Source organism: Anopheles darlingi, chromosome X (genome assembly GCF_943734745.1).
Source record: "Anopheles darlingi chromosome X, idAnoDarlMG_H_01, whole genome shotgun sequence".
NCBI lineage: Eukaryota > Metazoa > Arthropoda > Insecta > Diptera > Culicidae > Anopheles > Anopheles darlingi.
The window spans coordinates 258,326-276,045 of NC_064873.1; the positions used below are offsets into that span (position 1 = coordinate 258,326).

A 17,720-nucleotide genomic window follows, 5' to 3' on the forward strand; every position below is an offset into this window, starting at 1 on the left:
TGCAAGCCCAAAAAACGCGTCCATGTAAACATGCGAATGAAGGGAGGGCGGCTGGCAGGCTGCTGTCGCCAAGCTCATCATTATCATCATCATCAGCGATCGTCGCTTTATCATCGTTCCGTTCCGTATTGGTTGGTCGTTTTTATATAATCCCCATACATGCTATAGAGGGGTGATTAGGATGTTTATTCCCAGACAACGGAGCGACGATGGGCGCCCGTTCACAAGGGAAGGGTCGGTTGGTTGGGATTTGGTGGCGTGAAGTGGACACGAGAGGATTTGCCCCCTTCATTCTCCTCCTCTTGTCTTTTACTTAACGGCCCACCGAAACAGCAGCTCATCAACATCCGCGAGTTTCTCGTGTGCGTGTGTGTATGTTGTGTGTCGGGGGGCAGTGCGTCCCTTATCAGCTCGCGGGCTTTTAGTTTAGAAGACTGCGGCCGTACGCAGTCTCTCGTGGTGGTGCTTGGTGTGTGCCGATCCGCTAGTACACACCAGCAATCCGCTGGGCACGCATACATACACGCGTGCCCACGCACACACTATCGGTCGGTCGTCGGCACACGCGATACACTATTTGTGCTCGGTTGGTGACGACGGTGTTGGCTGGCAGGGCAGGCAGATAGGGCAGTAGTGGAACGGTGCTAGTGGTCTTCGGAACAGGGGTGTTTATTCGGTTCGTACCAGATGAGTGACAGTAAGTGTGGCAAGAACTACTTCTACTCTCTAGGTAAAACACAAACGGCGCAGCAGCGCCCCAAAAATAACAACAGCAGCCCCAGCAGCTGAAGCTCAAATCACGCAACATATGCTGCTGCGCCGTTCCACAAACTTATTCAGGTTCATTCTAACATACGGGGGGATTGTTTCTCTGTTTCTTGGGGTCGAACCCTGGCCCCTGGGGTGGTGCGTGGATCGGTTGCAATAGGCATTAAGTACGAAGTGGACATGAAGATGGAACCGTCGAGCCCACCAGAGAAGGACCGCAGTCTCTACTCGCGCTGCTCGAGCGCTGGCAGCATCCACACCCCCACCTCATCGGCCCACAACTCGGGTAAGCAGAGAGAGAGAGAGAGAGAGAGAGAGAGAGAGAGAGAGATAGAGCAGAGTAGTGTAAGTGCGCGGCCTGGGCCTTCTCCTGGGTCCACAGTTGCTGCATACCTACCGAACCTAGCGCCTTTACCCTTCTCTCCCTGCTCTTCCGATTTCTCTTCCGTCCGGCACGCGCAGAGGATGAGGAGGACTCCGGGGATAACAAGAGCAGCAGCACGATGAGCTATAAGGAGCGGCGCCGCGAAGCCCACACGCAGGCCGAACAGAAGCGGCGCGATGCAATCAAGAAAGGTTACGATTCACTGCAGGAGCTCGTACCAACCTGCCAGCAGACCGACGCGTCCGGCTACAAGCTCAGCAAGGCGTCGGTGCTGCAGAAATCGATCGACTACATCGGCTACCTGTTGCAGAACAAGAAGAAGCTCGAGGACGAACGGGCGTCGCTGCAGAAGGAGGTGATGGCGCTGCGGATCATACAGAAGAACTACGAGCACATGCTGCAGCACCAGCAAACGTCGCCTGGCCGGACCGAGGCGCGGCTGAGCGATGACGTCAAGTTTCAGGTGTTCCGCGCGATCATGGACGAGATGTTCCTCACGTTCGAGCAGCTGCCAATGAGCGATTTTGCCGAGCTGACGTCTGGCGTGATACCGTGGCTGGAGGAGCACTGCAAACCGCACCTACTGCGCGACGTCGTCAACCGGATGCTGACCAATATTACGACCTCGTACGCGGTGCAGAGTGCTGCGCAGTCACAGGACATACTGATGGGTGGTACTGCGACCACGAACACACCCACCAGCAGTAGCAGCAGCAGCGAGATGAGCACGATGTAATGCTGCTTGCTACTGCTACCGCGCACGATGTTCGCCGACGCCTTCGACGAATGTGAAGCCAGGAAATCCAGTCAGGCAGACAATACCGGGAACGTGCATTATATAGGTGAAGTAAGGCGGGATAAACTAAGATTACAGTACAAGAAGTAGTGCAGAAAGTCAAGAGCTGTGACTCTGACTACAAAAACGGGGTAGGGTGGGGAAACCTCTGGATGCCAGGGACGTAATTATTGTACAGACGTGAAGAGGTGCACATCACAAAACGGTAGAGCCCTGGTGCTGGGTAGCTCTTTAGTAGCCGAATTCAACAGCGAGCGAGCGAGTAGTATATTTACAACCTTCGAGTGCAATAGAACGAACAGGTTTTAGCAAAACGATGTATAAGAACAGATAAAGGGCAAGATACAGCAGGAAATGCATCGAGAAAATGGTACAATACGTGGTGCCCCGTGGTAGACTCTTTTCTTTATTTCTTCACAAACACCAGGCATACGTTTTCGGGTGTAATGTCGTCGGTTACATAGCGCCGAAGGTGTGGTACGAACCCATGGCACTCCAGATACTGAATGCGCGCGATATCGAGAATCCGTTTGCACTTCCAGCCAATAGTTTCACGCTCAGCGCGTGTTAGCTGACAACGGTCGAGTTTCACTTCGCTGGCACCACCGTTAGCTGCCTCCTCCGCTCGCCGCTCGCGGCTCATGCCGGTACCGCAGACCGCCCAGCTCACCATGCGTACTAGCAGCTCGAACTCCTGCCGCCCGATCCCATTGGCCAGCAAGAAAGACTTACCGACGAAGCTACGCCAATCGCAACGATGATGACAGCAGAGGGCAAAGAGGCCTCCCTGGACCGGAGTGTCCCCTTCCTGTTGACAGCGCACCAAGCATCGTAAGGCAAGATCGGTCGCACCACCGCAGAGGTGCTTACCGATACCGATCGCTCGGCGACCGGTCAGCCCGTCCACCTTCTCCAGTGCTAGATCGGCGATGTCGGCCCGGATGCGCCGCACCAGCGTCCGGTCTTCGATTTTGTTATCGCGCTTATGCCGGTGGGAAGCGCGGTCGACCAACAGCACACCGCAGTTGCTAAGCGGTTGCGTCTGCACGATCTGGGCCACCCAGTAAGCTACCTGACCCTTACCGGCTCCGAACTCGACAAAGGTAGAACTGTCGCACAGGAAACCGTACTTTTCAAGCAGCCCGAGCAGGGCGGACGATTGGCGTAGGTGTTTCAGCGTCTGTGGCCCGTACTCGGTGTTGTTCAGCTCATCATCTAGGATCGGGTGACGGGGAGATTGCTCCTCGATTGGGCCCACCTGCGCATCGAAGATACGGTGCACCTTCTGAATTAACTCTCTCAACTCTTCGGCTGGCAGGGACGACAGTTTCTGTGCTGTAGCAATCTGAGCCCCCACTCTAGGCAATGACGGTTCTTCTTCCGGCTTCTGTTGCTGCTGCTCCTGCTGTTGTTCTTCAATCTGCTGAACAGGCGTGATAACTGTGGGCAAATCGTCATCGCAATTGTTGATACCAGGCACAATGAAAACCGGGACGGATCCTGGCGGACGGGCGTTGCAAATTTTCAAATGCTTCTCCAGTCTGACGGCTGCTACCGAATGCTTCGGGTCGAGTGGACACGGGATACGGCCGGTAGGCGGACCGGCGATCTCGGTAAATCCATCCGCAGGATGGGGATGCTCTGTGGTTGCTGCAGCAGGTTCGTGTTCACCGCAATACTCACGCCCTGGTCCCACGGTCATCTTGCAAAGGCGCTTCTTGCGTTGGACGTAGTACTTGCACCGCACTGACTGCGATGTGTCACCATCTCCGGTGGCCAGCTTCCGCTTCTTTGGTAAACCATCGTTGTCGCCTTGCTCGGCACTAGTCGAATTAGCTTCTTTCATGTTCTTCTCGGCGGAACCATGCTGAGCTATGTATGCACTGCTAAACAAACAAACATACGACGACGACGGCTGTCGTCTGCCCTGTCATGCGGATCCTGTCATGAGCAGCCATCATCAGCACAAACTCAAAGTAAATAAAAGTATTCTAAAATATTAGAAAATAGTTGAACTGTACTTCTCATAGCTGCAAAAGTGACAGTGGGATACCATTCAATCGGAAGGAATGAAACGCAACTTATTTTTCTTTCTTTATCTCGTATTCCTTTATCTGTCGAAATTATATTCACAGGTTTGAGCTACTATATATGCTTCGTACCAAGCAATCAAGAGCATTAGTGGCCTGCTCACACCAGGACCGTTCAATTCAATTAACATTCAAAAACTCTTTTTCAAATTTAATGTTTGTTATTATATATACTGCAGCTTTTTTTAATAAGATTTACTCTTTAAGCATACCTCAGACTCAGAGACATGTATGATGGCGAGTTGCCGCGAGAAAAAAAACGTCATAAAAAACCGAAGCAAGCGCAGTGCAACTGGTTCGCGCTCACATTATCTCGCAGGAATTATGATCATGATGTGTGTTTTTGTATGTGTGGATAGCGCCAAAGTAACCCACTTGGTTCATGGACCGCTAACTACCGGGTACATCTCTGCCGTCAGCCCAACTATCAGGGCCAGCTTGGGTGAAGCTAGTGTCTTCGGCACTGCCTTCGCTACATCGTCATCGGGCATAATCTGTTCAGAAAGGAAAAGCAGTAGTGCTATAAGAGAGAGTGATTGACTGAGGGGTGGTGGGTTTCCATACCCATTCCGTTTACCTTATCAACTATATGTTTTGCTACCAAACCGTCGGAACCAACGTAAAGCACAGAAAATCCGTCATACCACCTGAAAGAGAAGAAACAGAAAAGGGGTATGGTGGAAGAGAAGAATTAAATTTTAAAAAAACCTAAAAGACTATCGACTTCAGGATCCGATCCGTTCGAACAACTGTGTTTTGTCTACGTACGCTTCCTGTTCATCGAAGATTTCCTTCAGCTTCCACAGCTTGTACTTCCAAAACTGCAGCATCACTTTGAGTGCACTAATGCCGCGGATACGCCACCGCACCTTCACGCTGTTGTCCTCGGTGTGTTTGGTAATTTTGAGCACCTCGAAGGTAACGTAGGCGAACTTCAGGTGACCAACCGTACGCAGCAGCGCAATCTGCTTCACGTAATGGTAAAGCCCGCTGTAGAAAAACAGTAAAACGGAAACAAAAACACAAGGTAAAGTAGCATGATTGGTAATATATCCTCCCATACGTCTACCTACACTGTCTTCGTGCCGCGTATGTTGTTCTCGAAGATTAGGTTGGGGCTGTAGATCGAGTAGTCAAGTGGCTGGACGAACAATTTTGGCAGCGTCTGCGAGAGCACATGGTACACGCGGTGAAGCTGCTCCTCCGTCGGTGGTTGACTAGCGTTTGGTGCGGGCTGCGTGCGAAATGCAAACAGAACAAAATGATTGGAAGTGATCTATAGAAAAGATCGAGACACACAATTTATGCGATGAGTGCAACAACACTTACATCGCCTGATGTAGTCACTTTGCTGCAGTTTATTCTGGCCGTATCCAGTGATACAGATTCGGTCGTAGCTCGACGCAGCAGCATCTCGTCGCGCCGAGCGAATGCATTTCGAGTATTTTCAAATGCGTCGGTAGCAAATGCTGTCGATACGTTGGCCGCTGGGCACTCCCGTACCAGTTCCTAGGGCATTATTTGTTGGAAAAGGAAATGAGTATAGGGATGTATTATGCAACAAGACGGCAGTGGATAACTGATCCGAGGCCGGCCTCACCTTTGGTGGCGTGTGTTTCAGCAGCCTGCGCCCGTCGTCGTGACAGCCCGAAACGTACGAGCGAACGGTTTCGCAAGCACCGAACTGTACACGAAGACCGCAAACCCTGCCCAGCGTGGGACACCAGGACGATACGGCGTTGCGCAAACAGTAACTGGCCATCATCGTTGGCCCGAGGAAGGTGGAAGTTTCCCACCGATGTGGTGATCGTATTGGTTGCCTACTGTTGACCGTTCGATCGTCGCACAGAGCAGTCGGGGGCGGCAGCAGCAGCGGCGACGATGAAGGGGACGACGGATTCCGGCATTCCTTTTACAGCACACGAGGAAATGATGGACAGCGGCACAACGCACCGTGTGCGGTCACGAGAAATATAAACCACCAACACCGCTTGCAAGTGACATCTGTCAGCTGGTGCAGTGTTTTTGCGCCCTATTAACAAAAGTATGCAGCGTGGTCGCTTAATGTTTAAACGGAAAGTAAGGGGCGCATAAGCGGGAACTTCCAGGAAATTCAGAAAGATGACCGCTTATGGGCCCATTAGTGTCCGTTAAAACATTAAGCGGCCACGATGCATACCTTTTGTTAATAGGCCATTTTCCCCTTTTCACTCACTTTGACAGCTGGTTCAGGGCTTTCCAATCAACAATAAAGTTGCTTACGCTGCCACGAGCACCCACAGGTAAGAGCGGCCGCAAAGAGTTTACTGCAAATCTAAAGCAAAAACTATCGACATACGGAAAACCACCAGGTTTTCCTATTTTCCAAACCTCTGCGCGATAAGGACGACCACATCGCATCACTGGCCATCAGCCAGCGAGCATCCTGCAGACGCGAAGCGTGTGATGGCTTTTCCACCATCCGGTGCAAATCAGGGTAATGAGGGTTTCCGTCCCTGTGTATCATTGAGGTTTCCACCTACCTGTTCACCTTCGGTGACCTAACAAATTCTTCCTTCTCGCATTTCAGACTTGACGAAAAAAATTCTGGAAGACATTCAAATCAAAAAGCAGCTGCTGCAGAAGGGTGGTAACTCGACCTCGGCCGGGTTTGCCAACCTGTATACACCGTCCTCGGTATTCTCCGGTCCACAGGTAAAGCTCGGCTAAGCACTACCGACGTAATCCTTGTTGTGTTTTGGAGAACAGTGGCTCTAATCATTCGAATCTTTCCTTTGCTTCCCTCCTTTACCTCGTGATAATAACAACGCAGTACGCAGCCAACAACACCGGAGCACCACTGGCCACCGACGGGTGCGTGAACGCCGTGGCGAAAGCGGTCTGGAATCAGGCGATCACCCAATCGTTCGGGTCCTTTATACCTCAGGACTCTGTGTTCGGTAACTGCATCCTGCCCGTTCTACCGCGATACGAAAACCCACCGGCCAACTCTTTCAACAGCCCCTCGAAAACCTGAGCGCAGGTGGAACGGTCTATTGGAAGCGGCGTTGACGCTGGATAATACCCTGGGTCGCTTACAGCAGGATGGCACTTATTAAGCTTAAAACATTGGAGGAATATCTTCAGGGAGTGGACGATTTCGTCTCGCCTAAAGTGTGTCTGGAGCAGTACATCACCCCGTCGCATATCGCTAGCCAGGCGCTGTACGCGGTGCAGACCAAGTATGGCGACCTGGAGGGTCGAACGGTGCTGGATCTCGGCTGCGGGACAGGTATGCTTTCGATTGGTGCTGCCATGCTCGGTGCCGCTCTGGTAGTTGGAACTGAAATCGAACCGGATGCCGTAAAGGTAGATGCATAGCCTGTTTACCCCTCTCATAATACACAAACTTTCACTGCAGACCAATCAATAACTCCATCATACTCGTAGATTTTCCAGGAAAACTGCAATGGTTTCGATCTGCATAACGTTGACTGCGTGCAGGCAGATGTGCTGCAGCTCCGGGACATGTACGGTGGTAATCGCTTCGATACGGTATTGATGAATCCACCTTTTGGCACGAAACAGAATGCCGGTATCGATATGGATTTCTTGCGCACCGGTCTCGAGTTGGCACATGACGCCGTCTACTCGATGCACAAATCCTCCACCAGGTATATAGAGGCCCACATGGATGCCCACACATGTATTTGCACTTTCAATTCACTCAGATTTGTATTCATTGATGATCACACTTCTAGAGAACATATCACCCGAAAGGCTGCGGCATGGGGCATAAAAGGAACAGTTGTGGCCGAGCTACGCTACAATCTTTCCTCGTCGTACAAGTTCCATCGTCGTAGTAGTGTCGATGTAGCGGTGGATTTTTGGCGTTTCATACCGTCGTCGCCTGGCCCAAGGAAAACATCTTAAATTACAACGTATGCGGAGTAATAAAATTCGTTATCCTTACCGACCTCACGATAAACTGTGCAATGTCTCGTGCTTTTTCTCGTAATCTCTTCCTCTCTAGGTCGAGCTTCTAGCGCTTTATTTAAGGAAAATTCACATTTGTAGTTAGTTTAGGGGCGCCTTCGCATTGGTATATTTTTGTTGTTGTATCGCACATGTAAATATCATTGTTATTTCGATTTCGGGATAACTTCTGCGCCTTATTGAGTTCAAACCAACAAAAAAGAGATTAATACTAGGGACTAAGTAAAAAAAAAAAATAAAGGAACGATAATCGGGTCAGTGGGTGATGGTGGTCTGTCTCTGTGCACGGGTTGATGGGCCACGCTTTACCATTGTGATGTTGGATGATGAGGGAGAGGAGGGGGGAGGGGGATTAGTGGGGCTGTTGTTTTCCATAGCTGCCCTCAATGTCGCGTGCGACAAATAGCCGCACCAGAGCTCCTTGTCCCATTGATCCGCTAAACAAATGTTTTTATTAAATTTCAGTTCTAATCGGCCATTCCTCCCTTTGGCTGCCAAATCGTTACCGTGTGCCGCCACTGCAACCATTTCTACGTCGTACTTGAGCGGTGCACGCGTTTCTGTACGTGTTTCGCTGTTCTTCCTTTGGCTAGATATATAGGTTTATAACGCCTTGACTTCACTTAACAAAATTCTATCCGCGTGTACTCCGAACAACAAACTATCGAAGTAGATAATAAACTGGAAGGGAACGCCGGGCGCGAGGACACGACTTTGCGCCCCTTCGCGCCAGCTGTTTTCTTCTTCCGAGTCGAGCGCTCGACTCGTCCTGAGAGCTGCCTATTCCTTACCGCACTACAGCAGCTCCCAGTAATCTCCTATTTTGTTGTGCCTGTTGTTTTCCAGCTTCATATCTCTACATCTCACCATTCCTCACTGCCGTTTACATTACGTTTTCATTTTTAATTCGGTTGCTTGCGCTGCTACCGTCCTATCGCTTTATTTTAAGCAAGGAAGATGTATTTCATTTACATACTACAAACAAAAACAAAAAAACTTAAAGAAAAGAAAACAAGGATCAACTGTACATTTTTTCTGAGCTATTTGAAAACCAGCCAGTATAAGCAGGCTAAAGGAAAAATGGAAACGCAACAAAAGAACAGAACAATTACTACAGCATCACTTACAAAAGCAAAACCCCTCACTTTTGGGCTGAACGGTTCTTGCCTGTTTTGGGACAGTAGCCACCAATTTCTTTTCACACTCTCTTTTTAATGTTTTCAGTGTCGCTTTGGGTGAGTAAAATATGAGAATTAATGAACGAACGAAAATTTGAAAAAGGAATATCCATTACGTAAAGTTGAGCAATGGATATAATGGAGGAAAGTGCGAGCTCTGTCGCGATTGGATTCCTCTTTTGAAATTCTCTTAGGTTACTCCTATTGTCCCGGATCAGGAGGACCTTTGATTGCGGCACACTCTAGGAAGCAGGTCGGGAACTCACCCGTCAGAGTAAGTGCAACTAAGCCGGCTTCATTGTGTCACTAACTTTCCCTCTTTCTGTATCTCACCGTGCTACTGTCCAACTGTTGCTTGTGGTCAGTTATGAGACCTGTGACCTTCGCACTACCATCGCCTTTAACCAGTCTTTTCCATCTGCAATCACATTTTTAGCTATATGCAAAACCCTATTGACACAGAGCAAGCCCTTCAGGAAATTCGGGTCTGTTAATGTTTCCTCTGTAGAAATAGGGCAGTTCGTCGTGGAAAATTGGGGTTACCTGTCAATCGTATTTGTCTGTGATGCACATATACTCTGCTCCACCTGCTCCACGTCCGCGTCTTACAAGTTCTGCCACTGGGTGGGAAAGATGGTTTGCTGTGCCTCGTTGCGCCGCGTGATTTCCTCGTGTAAACCATGGCTGAGCCACATAAGATGCAGCTTCCGATAGTGCTCCTGGCACAGCCGCAACGGGTTTCCGCGGCGTAAACCCTGGTCCGTCTCACTGTACGCATCCAGGTACGGGGCCGGTATCAGGCAGCCCTTGTGGATACCGAGAATGAGCACTTCGGCCTCGCGCACGCGCAGAAATATACCGATGCCGGCACCGCACACATGCGAGTGATACGTGCACGATCCGACCGAGCTCTTGCCCAGCTCCTTCTGGCAGCAGAAGCCCTGAGAGCACAGGACCTCACCGCAGACCAGGCACATGGTCGGATTGCGCGAATCATCCCGAATGTTGTTCGGGCAGGTGTAGTTCGAGATGCTATTGATCAGCTCACTGTAGTCGTCCGGCAGGTCAATCAGTTGGCGCACGATGGGTTCGGCACGGAACAACGAGCCGGTCAACAGCTGCATCTCGCGTGCCTGCCGCATGCGCTGAATCTGGGCCACGTTGCAGTCGGCCACTTGGCGGAGAAAGGCATACGAGGGGCTCGTCGAGTCGAAGAAGCGCAACGGATTCGGCTCGATGCCGAGGTACGTGACCATGAGCGCGAAATCGTGATCTACCTCGTCGTTACACTTCGGTAGTTCGATATCTGTGATACCGTGGAACAGCAGACAGCAGCAGCGGAGCAGTGTCTGGCTGCGGAGGCGAATGTCGCGCAACAGACGCACAGCCAACCGACGCTCCGAGGCCGCGCACTCTCCTTCTTCCTCCGCCTTCTCCTTCTCCTTTTCCTTCTCTTCTCCTGCAGCGGCAGCGGCACCATTGCTGGTTACAGTCGGATCGTAGTACAGATTGTACTGGCGGTACAGGGCCGCTAGATTCCGTATGGCCTGTTGGTCCTCTTCGCTTTCCTCGACTTCTATGGTCGAGTCTGTCGCAGCCGGATCCGACATTGGCTCCGAGTCATCCGAACTGCACGTTGAGGTGACGAGAGTGCGTAGCACGTTGACAAGGAACACCGCCTGAACGATAGACTGATCGATAATGTTGCCGCGCGGCACCTGTCCGTCCAGCAGTGAGTAGAACAGTACGCGATGGGTCATGAACAGGCAGGTGTTAAGAATACCAAACAGGTCCCAGTCGAAGAAAGACGGTGACGGTTTGCGACCGAACAAGCGCTCATAAATGTCCAGCATGTAGGTGATCAGACTGGGCTGGAAGCCGATGCTCATAACCTGCGAGCTAAGCACGCACGAGACCCGCACGAGCCCGCGCAGACAACTCGAATGGCGGATCGATAGCTCAGACCCGAGCGGGCGCTCCATCACACGCAGCAACATCTCGAGCGATTTGATCGTGTATGAGCACGACATCCACACGGCTAGCACGTCCTTGAAGTGTTTCGTCAGCGGCGGTAGCGTTATCAACTCGCCGACCGTGCAGCTGAGCTTGCGCAGATACTCATAAACGTGCGTACTGATGCACGCTCGGGGCAGCTCTAGCGCGTTCGTCCAGTGCGCTGGCGTAAGCTGGATGGTTGGATGACGCTCCTCCAGTTTGGCCAGCACGGCCGTACGGAGTGGTTCTCGCGCCAGTTCGAACCACGGGATATCATTGATCATTTTTTCGTAGTGGTCGGCCGGCAGCTTCCTACCCCCTTCCGGTTCGTCCATCCCGTAATCGGCAAAGATGTTGCCTGTGACAGGCGCGACGTCATCCGCAAACATACCGGTTGGTGGTTCAACCACCTGTTCAGCCTCGTTGTCAACGTCGCCGTCGCCGTCGCCGTCACTGGCCGTGGGTTGAGCTTCACCATCCATTAGTATATCATCGTCGGAAAAATCTGGATATGTCGTCAAATCATCGCGCACGAGCTCCACTACCCCGCGCTGCCACTGCTCCCGGGGCGGAGTCGACGTCACCGGTGGTTTGGTTGGTTCATCCGTGAGTTGCTGTTCCGCCATCAGGTCGAGAAAGTCGGACATGAAGGCGTACCACGTCGGGAAGTCGAACAGCTCCGGTACCTGGCGTTGGGCTTCGTGCAACGCCGGATCCTTCAGTCCGTTCGGGATGCAGCGAACCGAGTCAAGCGGTGGGATAAGCGGGATCAAACAGTTGCTGAGAAAGCGACACAGCGGACACAGGAACTCGTGTTTCTCCACATCGAATAGGACCGGAGTACGATTGCGGTACGGGCGACGGTTCTCCTTCATCACCTCGTTGCTGAAGTACTTCTCGAAGCAGTTTGCGTGCATCACGTGTCCGCAGGTAGTGATGTGCGGCGACGGATGAATGTCTGCTTCGATGTACTCCAGCTTCCCCTCCTCGTTGACGTGCTGATAGCGCGACAGAACAGACGACGGTTGCACGAATGCAGCATACACCAGACAGTTGGTCGAGCGCGCCTCCAGGGTCGAATCCTCCGAGCAGAGGATGCATGTGTGCCGTATGTCAACTTTTCCCTCGTCCACACGCTCCGTCCACCGGTTCGGGCCCATACAGACGGGAGTGCTGGAAACCAGCTTCGTTTCCATATTCTGTACTGGGGCGTCTGTGTCGCCACCGATTGATCGCTGTGTTGCTGTGGTTGAAGTTGCGGTTGAGGTGGATGGCATCCAATCCATTTTTTGTTGCGGCGGCTGCTCATCGTCGGCCGATCCAGTCGCCTGCGCACACTCGCGCTCAAATTCGGCGGCTTGCGAGTCCCAAAACTTCTGCTGCATCTTCATCATATCCTTCATCGCTTTGGCGCGCCGTGCGGCCACCAGTTGCGCTCGCAGCTGCTTTTCGATCTCCTCAGCGCTGATAAACGGTGCACCTTCGCCTTCCTCCTGAGTGGCTGTAGTGTTTGATGCCTCCGTGTTCTGGTTGCCGTCCAGTTGTTTGTAGCGTTGGATGACCCACTGCAGCAAATCGCGTTGCGATTGGACCTAAAATTGCAATTCGAAATGTTTGATTAATCTGGCGACCGGAAAGCAAACCTAAAACTGTTGGCAAATGAGCTTAGGCAATAAGCTTACCCGCGGACTTCGAACTAATTCTTCGAGTTTGCCCAGTAAGTTGATCTTGCGACAACGCTCACCAAACTTCAGATACGGATAGTATCCGGTCTCCTCCTCTTGAATGGCGTGTCCTATCAGGTGCAGAATCTATCGTCAAAGAAGTACACAAAAGAAATGATCAACATTTGAAGAGCGTTCGTGGATAGATCGCTGTTGCATACCCGTTGCAGATGACCCTCGGAGAACGTAATGGACTTCAAGTCTTGGGCGCGCGTAAGCACCACATTTATGATTTCTAACATCACATCACACTGCAGCAGGTTGGGTATGATGCTGTGTGTGAAACAGAAACGAATCAGCGAGTTTTTTTTTATATCGGTTGCAATAGTGTGTTACCGCCTCTAATTACCTGAACGGTTGGGTTAGTTTCGGCAGAACCGGGGGAGGACAGCACACCAGCTCATTCTGCTCCTTGCGCCGATTGCGCTGCATCTCCTCCGATTTGGACTTCTCCTCCTTTGAGTAGTGGTAAAAGAAGAGGTTGTACCAGCTATAGTATTCCGGCTTGAGGCGATAAACACCCTTCTTGTCCGCTGCCGTCGGGCGTTCGAAAACGGCCACCTCCTCGAACACCGCTTCGATGGCCGTCTCGCTGTACTTCTCTTCGCTAACGGCCCGAGTAAGCTCAGAATGCGATAACGGATTAATACAAAGCTGTTGCACGACCTCCTTCTTGATGCGATCGTTGTCGGTGACCGCACCGACGCCAGGCACGTACCGCTCGCTAACAATCATGATGAGCAGCTCGAGCACCTCGTCCGCCATCAACATCGTTTGGCGCACGTGATCTTCCTCCATCGTGGACTCGGACAGCCGGCGCGGTGTCTCGGGCTGATCATTTGCCAACCAGTGCAGGAGTTTGAACTTGTTCAGCACGTGGATCAGAAATTCATTCGCTTCGATCAGGGAGGCACCGATCTGTAGGATCACGATATCCCGATCGAGCATCTCGTATCGACACTTGACGCTGCGGTAGAAGTACAGCTGGTTCAGCAGCGCGTACCCATTTCGGCGCCACATGTTGGCGAACACCTGCGACATCATGGTGCGGGCACATAGCACCGGCTCAATGATCTGCTCTGGCGCCGGACGCTCGGGAATGTTCGGCGCAATCGTATCGTATGTCAGCCCGTAGCGCTCCATCTCCAGATAAAGACCAGCAAAGAGGCGCGTGAGTGGTAGGTGCACCGACACCGGCATAAGCGAAACGTCGTACGCAAAACAGGCGACGCTGTGATCGGCAACCTCACGCATCACGACACCAGTCGACTGCACGTTGAACTTCGCCTCCGTGAGCGCCGTTAGCAGCATCCGGTATACTTTCACCAGCACGATCCGGTCGGTGGCGCACCACTCGAGCACGAGCGTGATCATGTGGGACAACTTCAGGTGTAGCGTGAAGGCCGTCTCCCATTCCGGCTCGTACTCCATATGCTGCCCCATCTGACGTGTTGCCGAGTCCATACCCTGCATACACTTGAGCAGACGAATCAGAATCTGTACACCGTGCAGGAAACCACCGCGCAGCTCCTGCGTCCAGCTGCCCTCCTCCGGCGGGAAATTGAGCAGATACTTCAGATCGACCAGGATGTAGGCGGCCCGCTTAAACACGTTCATCGAGGACGTGTTTTTGGGGAACTGTAGCATATTCTGCTTGACATGCCGATCGATCGCCTCGGTGTTGAACGTGTGCATCAGCTTGAAGAAAGCTGACTCCTGCGCGATGAGATAGTGCGCAATCGAGGGTACAGTGAACAGCTGCACGCTCAGTGACACAATCGAGAATGAGTGATAGTGATCGTCGCGGATGAAGTCCTGCATCAGCGAGGTGTAGAGTCGCGTGAAGACGATCGCGAGCTCCTTCTTGTGTTCGTACTCCATCAGCATACCGGCGATGAGCAGCCGGTGCCAGCAGGTGCGAGCCGATTTCCACAGCTTATGGTCGTTGCTCATTATCAGACGTAGATAAGATAAGACATGACATGGATAATTGAATTCTTCCGCAAGAATGGCGCGAAACGTGCTGTGAATCGTCAAGAAGTCCTGCATCCTGTTAAGGCAACGAAATAAGCAAATTGAAAATGTAATTGGCTGCCAGTGCACTGATGATGATGCTGAACACTGCTGCTGGCTTACCAGTTCAGGATTTGCATGGCGAGATGCTGACAAGCTACCTCATCGCGGTGCAATACCGTCACTTTGAGCGGCGAAGGCTTAGTGCCCATCGACGACCGTATAGCTTTGTTTTCAATATCATCCTTCAGCTTGCAGCATACATCGAATGGGGCACACTTGACGACAGCCCGGCCATCGCGATCGATACTCGTCACGTACGCGACGGCATCCTTCTGCGAGCACTTCACAATCGACGTCAGGGTCTGGATAACCTATGATGATCGCGACACGGTAGGAGAAGAAAATAAAGATAAATTCAAGCTCTGCTGCTAATGGTGTCTGTAATCGGCCTTCATTCCCCCCCCCCCCCCCCTCTCCCTACCCATTACAATTCCTCTCAGAGGAATTGGAATCCTAGTGCGCGTATTGCGCCGCTTACCTGCTCGAATGTGTGCGTTTCATCGTTGTAGAGTATGGTGCAGTGGGTATTTTCCTCATCGTCCAGCCCGATCAAGCTGCCATCGCTGTGCATCTGCAGGACGCGCATGCAGTAGTCCAGTATGGCACGAAATACGAGCTTGCAACGTTGTTGGATCGGTTCGGGTAGTGGTGTTGCCTCACGGTTCGACGTATCCTGTTCCGCACGGGATTGCTACAGTGTTGATAAGATTTGTGTTTGTATGTTAAAGAAGTAATATACTTTCCCTCCTCCCCCTCAAAAAGTGAAACAATCAAGATCGGACACAAGCGTATGTGCGCATGTCGCCGAGCCATACACGCCACTTACATTGTGATCATCGCACACAGGATCCTTCTTCCAGGCTTCAGGGTCACCGCAATCGCAACAACCACCACCGCCCGAGGTTGCCATTTTGTATTTGTGCTCCCGATGAGAGGATTTCTTGAAGCACGACGAGCACAATACACACGTACCATCCATGCCTGGTTACCGTCATGCCACGAGAGAAAGGGAAAACCAGTGATGAATCATAACAAAAATCTAACCGGATAGCGGTGGCCGTGCACTTACTGCATTCGCGGCAGCTGTAGGTCGGTTCGCCGATCTTGAAGACTCGACCGCACACGGAAGAAACGTTGTCTGTCGATTTTAGATGCTCCAAGTACTTGTCCGGTTCATCCGGGCAGATGAACGATTCTAGAACGTGCTGCACCTTGCTCTTGAACAGCTGTTCGTCGATCCAATACGGTTCTGGAAGAGAGAGAGATTGTGAGTGCTGGTCAGTTCGAGGTCAGGATGTCGTATGCAGAATCTTGGGCTTACCATGTGCGAAGACTGCCTCCTCTGTCGGTGCGACATACTGTTCCTGGGGCTGTGCTAGGACTCGGGCTGTCTGCCGCAAGTACTCGATTATGGCGGTGGGAGTAAGGCGCTGCAAGCTGCACAACTGGCGCCACTCGTTCACCAGCTCACGCTCCGACACGTCCATGCTTGTTGTGTTTTAGGTGTTTCGTCTATGCTATATCCTATTGGTCCTTGCTTCTGTTTTTCTGCACCGCCAGTAAAAGAGGATAGGGAGGGAGATCAGAACGAAAGAAATTGAACGCAAGCAGCAGAATAGAGAAACAAAAGACAAAAGAAAAACGAGATCAGCAAACAACAAAAGAAGAATGGCTTTGGTTGTTTTTTGTTGGCTGCCTGCCGCGGATGAAAGGAACATTAGATGGAGAAAAGCACATACACGAGCGCGCGCGCACACACACGCACACACAACATACAATACATTTTTTCATTGGTGCCTGCTGTCTTGCAAGCGCGACGATGACGGCGGCGATGAAGTGAAAAGTGAAAATCCGTTTTTAATGCGTCGCCCTCTCTTCCTCCCTGCTCATCTACAAACCCTTACTTTTCTCGATAAACCAACACGCACATCACGAGCTGTGCATGCTCTGACAGGTTCAGGCCTGTGTTGCTGCGCGATGCACCACGGCCATCATCAGCCCGAACTAATCACTGATGGTGGTGCCCGTGGTTCTGGCGAGCATTGCTACTTTGTCTCGATGAGACTAGTATGGCGCGCGCGCCATGCTTGCATCCTCGGCGGACGGAATTTGCAAACAACGGCACACCGCGACCGAGGCCGACACAGAAAGAAACGTTCCCGAGGAAATCATTATTACTGCCTACCCCTAGAGCTGGTTTGCGTTTTGCGTTTTGTCACTTCCGACAGCGCCAGTTGCACAAAGCAGGGAGGCGCGCTGCTGCGAGACGAAGCAAGATGGAGCACCAAGCGCCGTGCAACCTTCGGGTAGGAACGGAGAAACCTTCCTCCAATCTCGAACGAAGAGAACAATGCACACAGCACACTGGATTTCGCGTTTTCCCTGTGACCAAACGTGTACGGACACGAATAACTAGCCCTGCGAACGTTTTATTGGTCCTCGTCGTTCCGCATTGACGGTGGTTCAGATGCTGCAGCTGCTGCGTTTTCTGATGCAACCCGCTCGCGGCCAATGTTTGGAGACCTTCGTTCTCGCAGCCCCCAGGTCTGTGTTTTCGCTTACCTTATTCCTTGCACCTTGAAAATACCGAATGAAGCAGCAGCTTTCCCTGACCTCCCTAGGCCCTCGCACGAAACTTTTCGAAGAATGACACCTTCTTCACCGTGTCGTGTGTCACAAACATTCGAGCTGCAGTTGGCAGCTGCTGTTTCGAACAGTTTGATCAAAAGTCGT

The 17,720-nt window shown here is 51.8% G+C and overlaps 6 protein-coding genes across 9 annotated transcripts; 3 read left to right on the forward strand and 3 right to left on the reverse strand.

Annotated features, from left to right (window-relative positions):
- Positions 1-234: 234 nt before the first annotated feature.
- On the forward strand, positions 235-2,330 carry LOC125956589 (max-like protein X). 2 transcript variants are annotated; one of them, XM_049688636.1, is made up of 3 exons: positions 235-730; positions 929-1,054; positions 1,231-2,330. In XM_049688636.1, exons 1-3 carry the CDS (start codon positions 688-690, stop codon positions 1,887-1,889), a joined length of 828 nt encoding a protein of 275 aa, XP_049544593.1. In that variant the 5' UTR covers positions 235-687; the 3' UTR covers positions 1,890-2,330. The 2 variants fall into 2 exon arrangements, with proteins under 2 accessions (XP_049544593.1, XP_049544601.1); XM_049688644.1 differs by having other exon boundaries at positions 239-697; positions 1,231-2,328.
- A 6-nt stretch (positions 2,331-2,336) lies between these two features.
- Positions 2,337-3,908, reverse strand: LOC125956583 (tRNA:m(4)X modification enzyme TRM13 homolog). The gene has a single exon (XM_049688622.1). The coding sequence runs from the start codon at positions 3,793-3,795 to the stop codon at positions 2,356-2,358; it is 1,440 nt and encodes a 479-aa protein (XP_049544579.1). The 5' UTR covers positions 3,796-3,908; the 3' UTR covers positions 2,337-2,355.
- Positions 3,909-4,026: 118 nt separating this feature from the next.
- LOC125954073 (uncharacterized protein C6orf136 homolog) lies at positions 4,027-6,030 on the reverse strand. The gene is made up of 6 exons (XM_049684071.1): positions 5,640-6,030; positions 5,369-5,548; positions 5,113-5,273; positions 4,808-5,029; positions 4,617-4,686; positions 4,027-4,533 (listed from the first exon to the last, which is right to left on the reverse strand). Exons 1-6 carry the CDS (start codon positions 5,802-5,804, stop codon positions 4,420-4,422), a joined length of 912 nt encoding a protein of 303 aa, XP_049540028.1. The 5' UTR covers positions 5,805-6,030; the 3' UTR covers positions 4,027-4,419.
- A 258-nt stretch (positions 6,031-6,288) lies between these two features.
- Positions 6,289-7,055, forward strand: LOC125953596 (SOSS complex subunit C homolog). The gene is made up of 4 exons (XM_049683262.1): positions 6,289-6,321; positions 6,424-6,515; positions 6,609-6,733; positions 6,852-7,055. The coding sequence occupies exons 2-4, from the start codon at positions 6,485-6,487 to the stop codon at positions 7,053-7,055; spliced, it is 360 nt and encodes a 119-aa protein (XP_049539219.1). The 5' UTR covers positions 6,289-6,321; positions 6,424-6,484.
- A 68-nt stretch (positions 7,056-7,123) lies between these two features.
- LOC125953590 (rRNA N6-adenosine-methyltransferase Mettl5) lies at positions 7,124-8,006 on the forward strand. Its single transcript, XM_049683248.1, has 3 exons — positions 7,124-7,387; positions 7,469-7,692; positions 7,780-8,006. The coding sequence occupies exons 1-3, from the start codon at positions 7,124-7,126 to the stop codon at positions 7,949-7,951; spliced, it is 660 nt and encodes a 219-aa protein (XP_049539205.1). The 3' UTR covers positions 7,952-8,006.
- A 40-nt stretch (positions 8,007-8,046) lies between these two features.
- LOC125953569 (E3 ubiquitin-protein ligase UBR1) lies at positions 8,047-17,658 on the reverse strand. Of its 3 annotated transcripts, none has more exons than XM_049683226.1 (10): positions 17,550-17,658; positions 16,309-16,535; positions 16,057-16,236; positions 15,814-15,968; positions 15,466-15,678; positions 15,048-15,298; positions 13,261-14,961; positions 13,073-13,184; positions 12,870-12,998; positions 8,047-12,779 (listed from the first exon to the last, which is right to left on the reverse strand). In XM_049683226.1, exons 2-10 carry the CDS (start codon positions 16,472-16,474, stop codon positions 9,798-9,800), a joined length of 5,889 nt encoding a protein of 1,962 aa, XP_049539183.1. In that variant the 5' UTR covers positions 16,475-16,535; positions 17,550-17,658; the 3' UTR covers positions 8,047-9,797. The 3 variants fall into 3 exon arrangements, with proteins under 3 accessions (XP_049539183.1, XP_049539192.1, XP_049539175.1); XM_049683235.1 differs by lacking the exon at positions 17,550-17,658 and adding an exon at positions 17,173-17,516; XM_049683218.1 differs by lacking the exon at positions 17,550-17,658 and adding an exon at positions 16,892-17,141.
- Between the last annotated feature and the right edge of the window lie 62 nt (positions 17,659-17,720).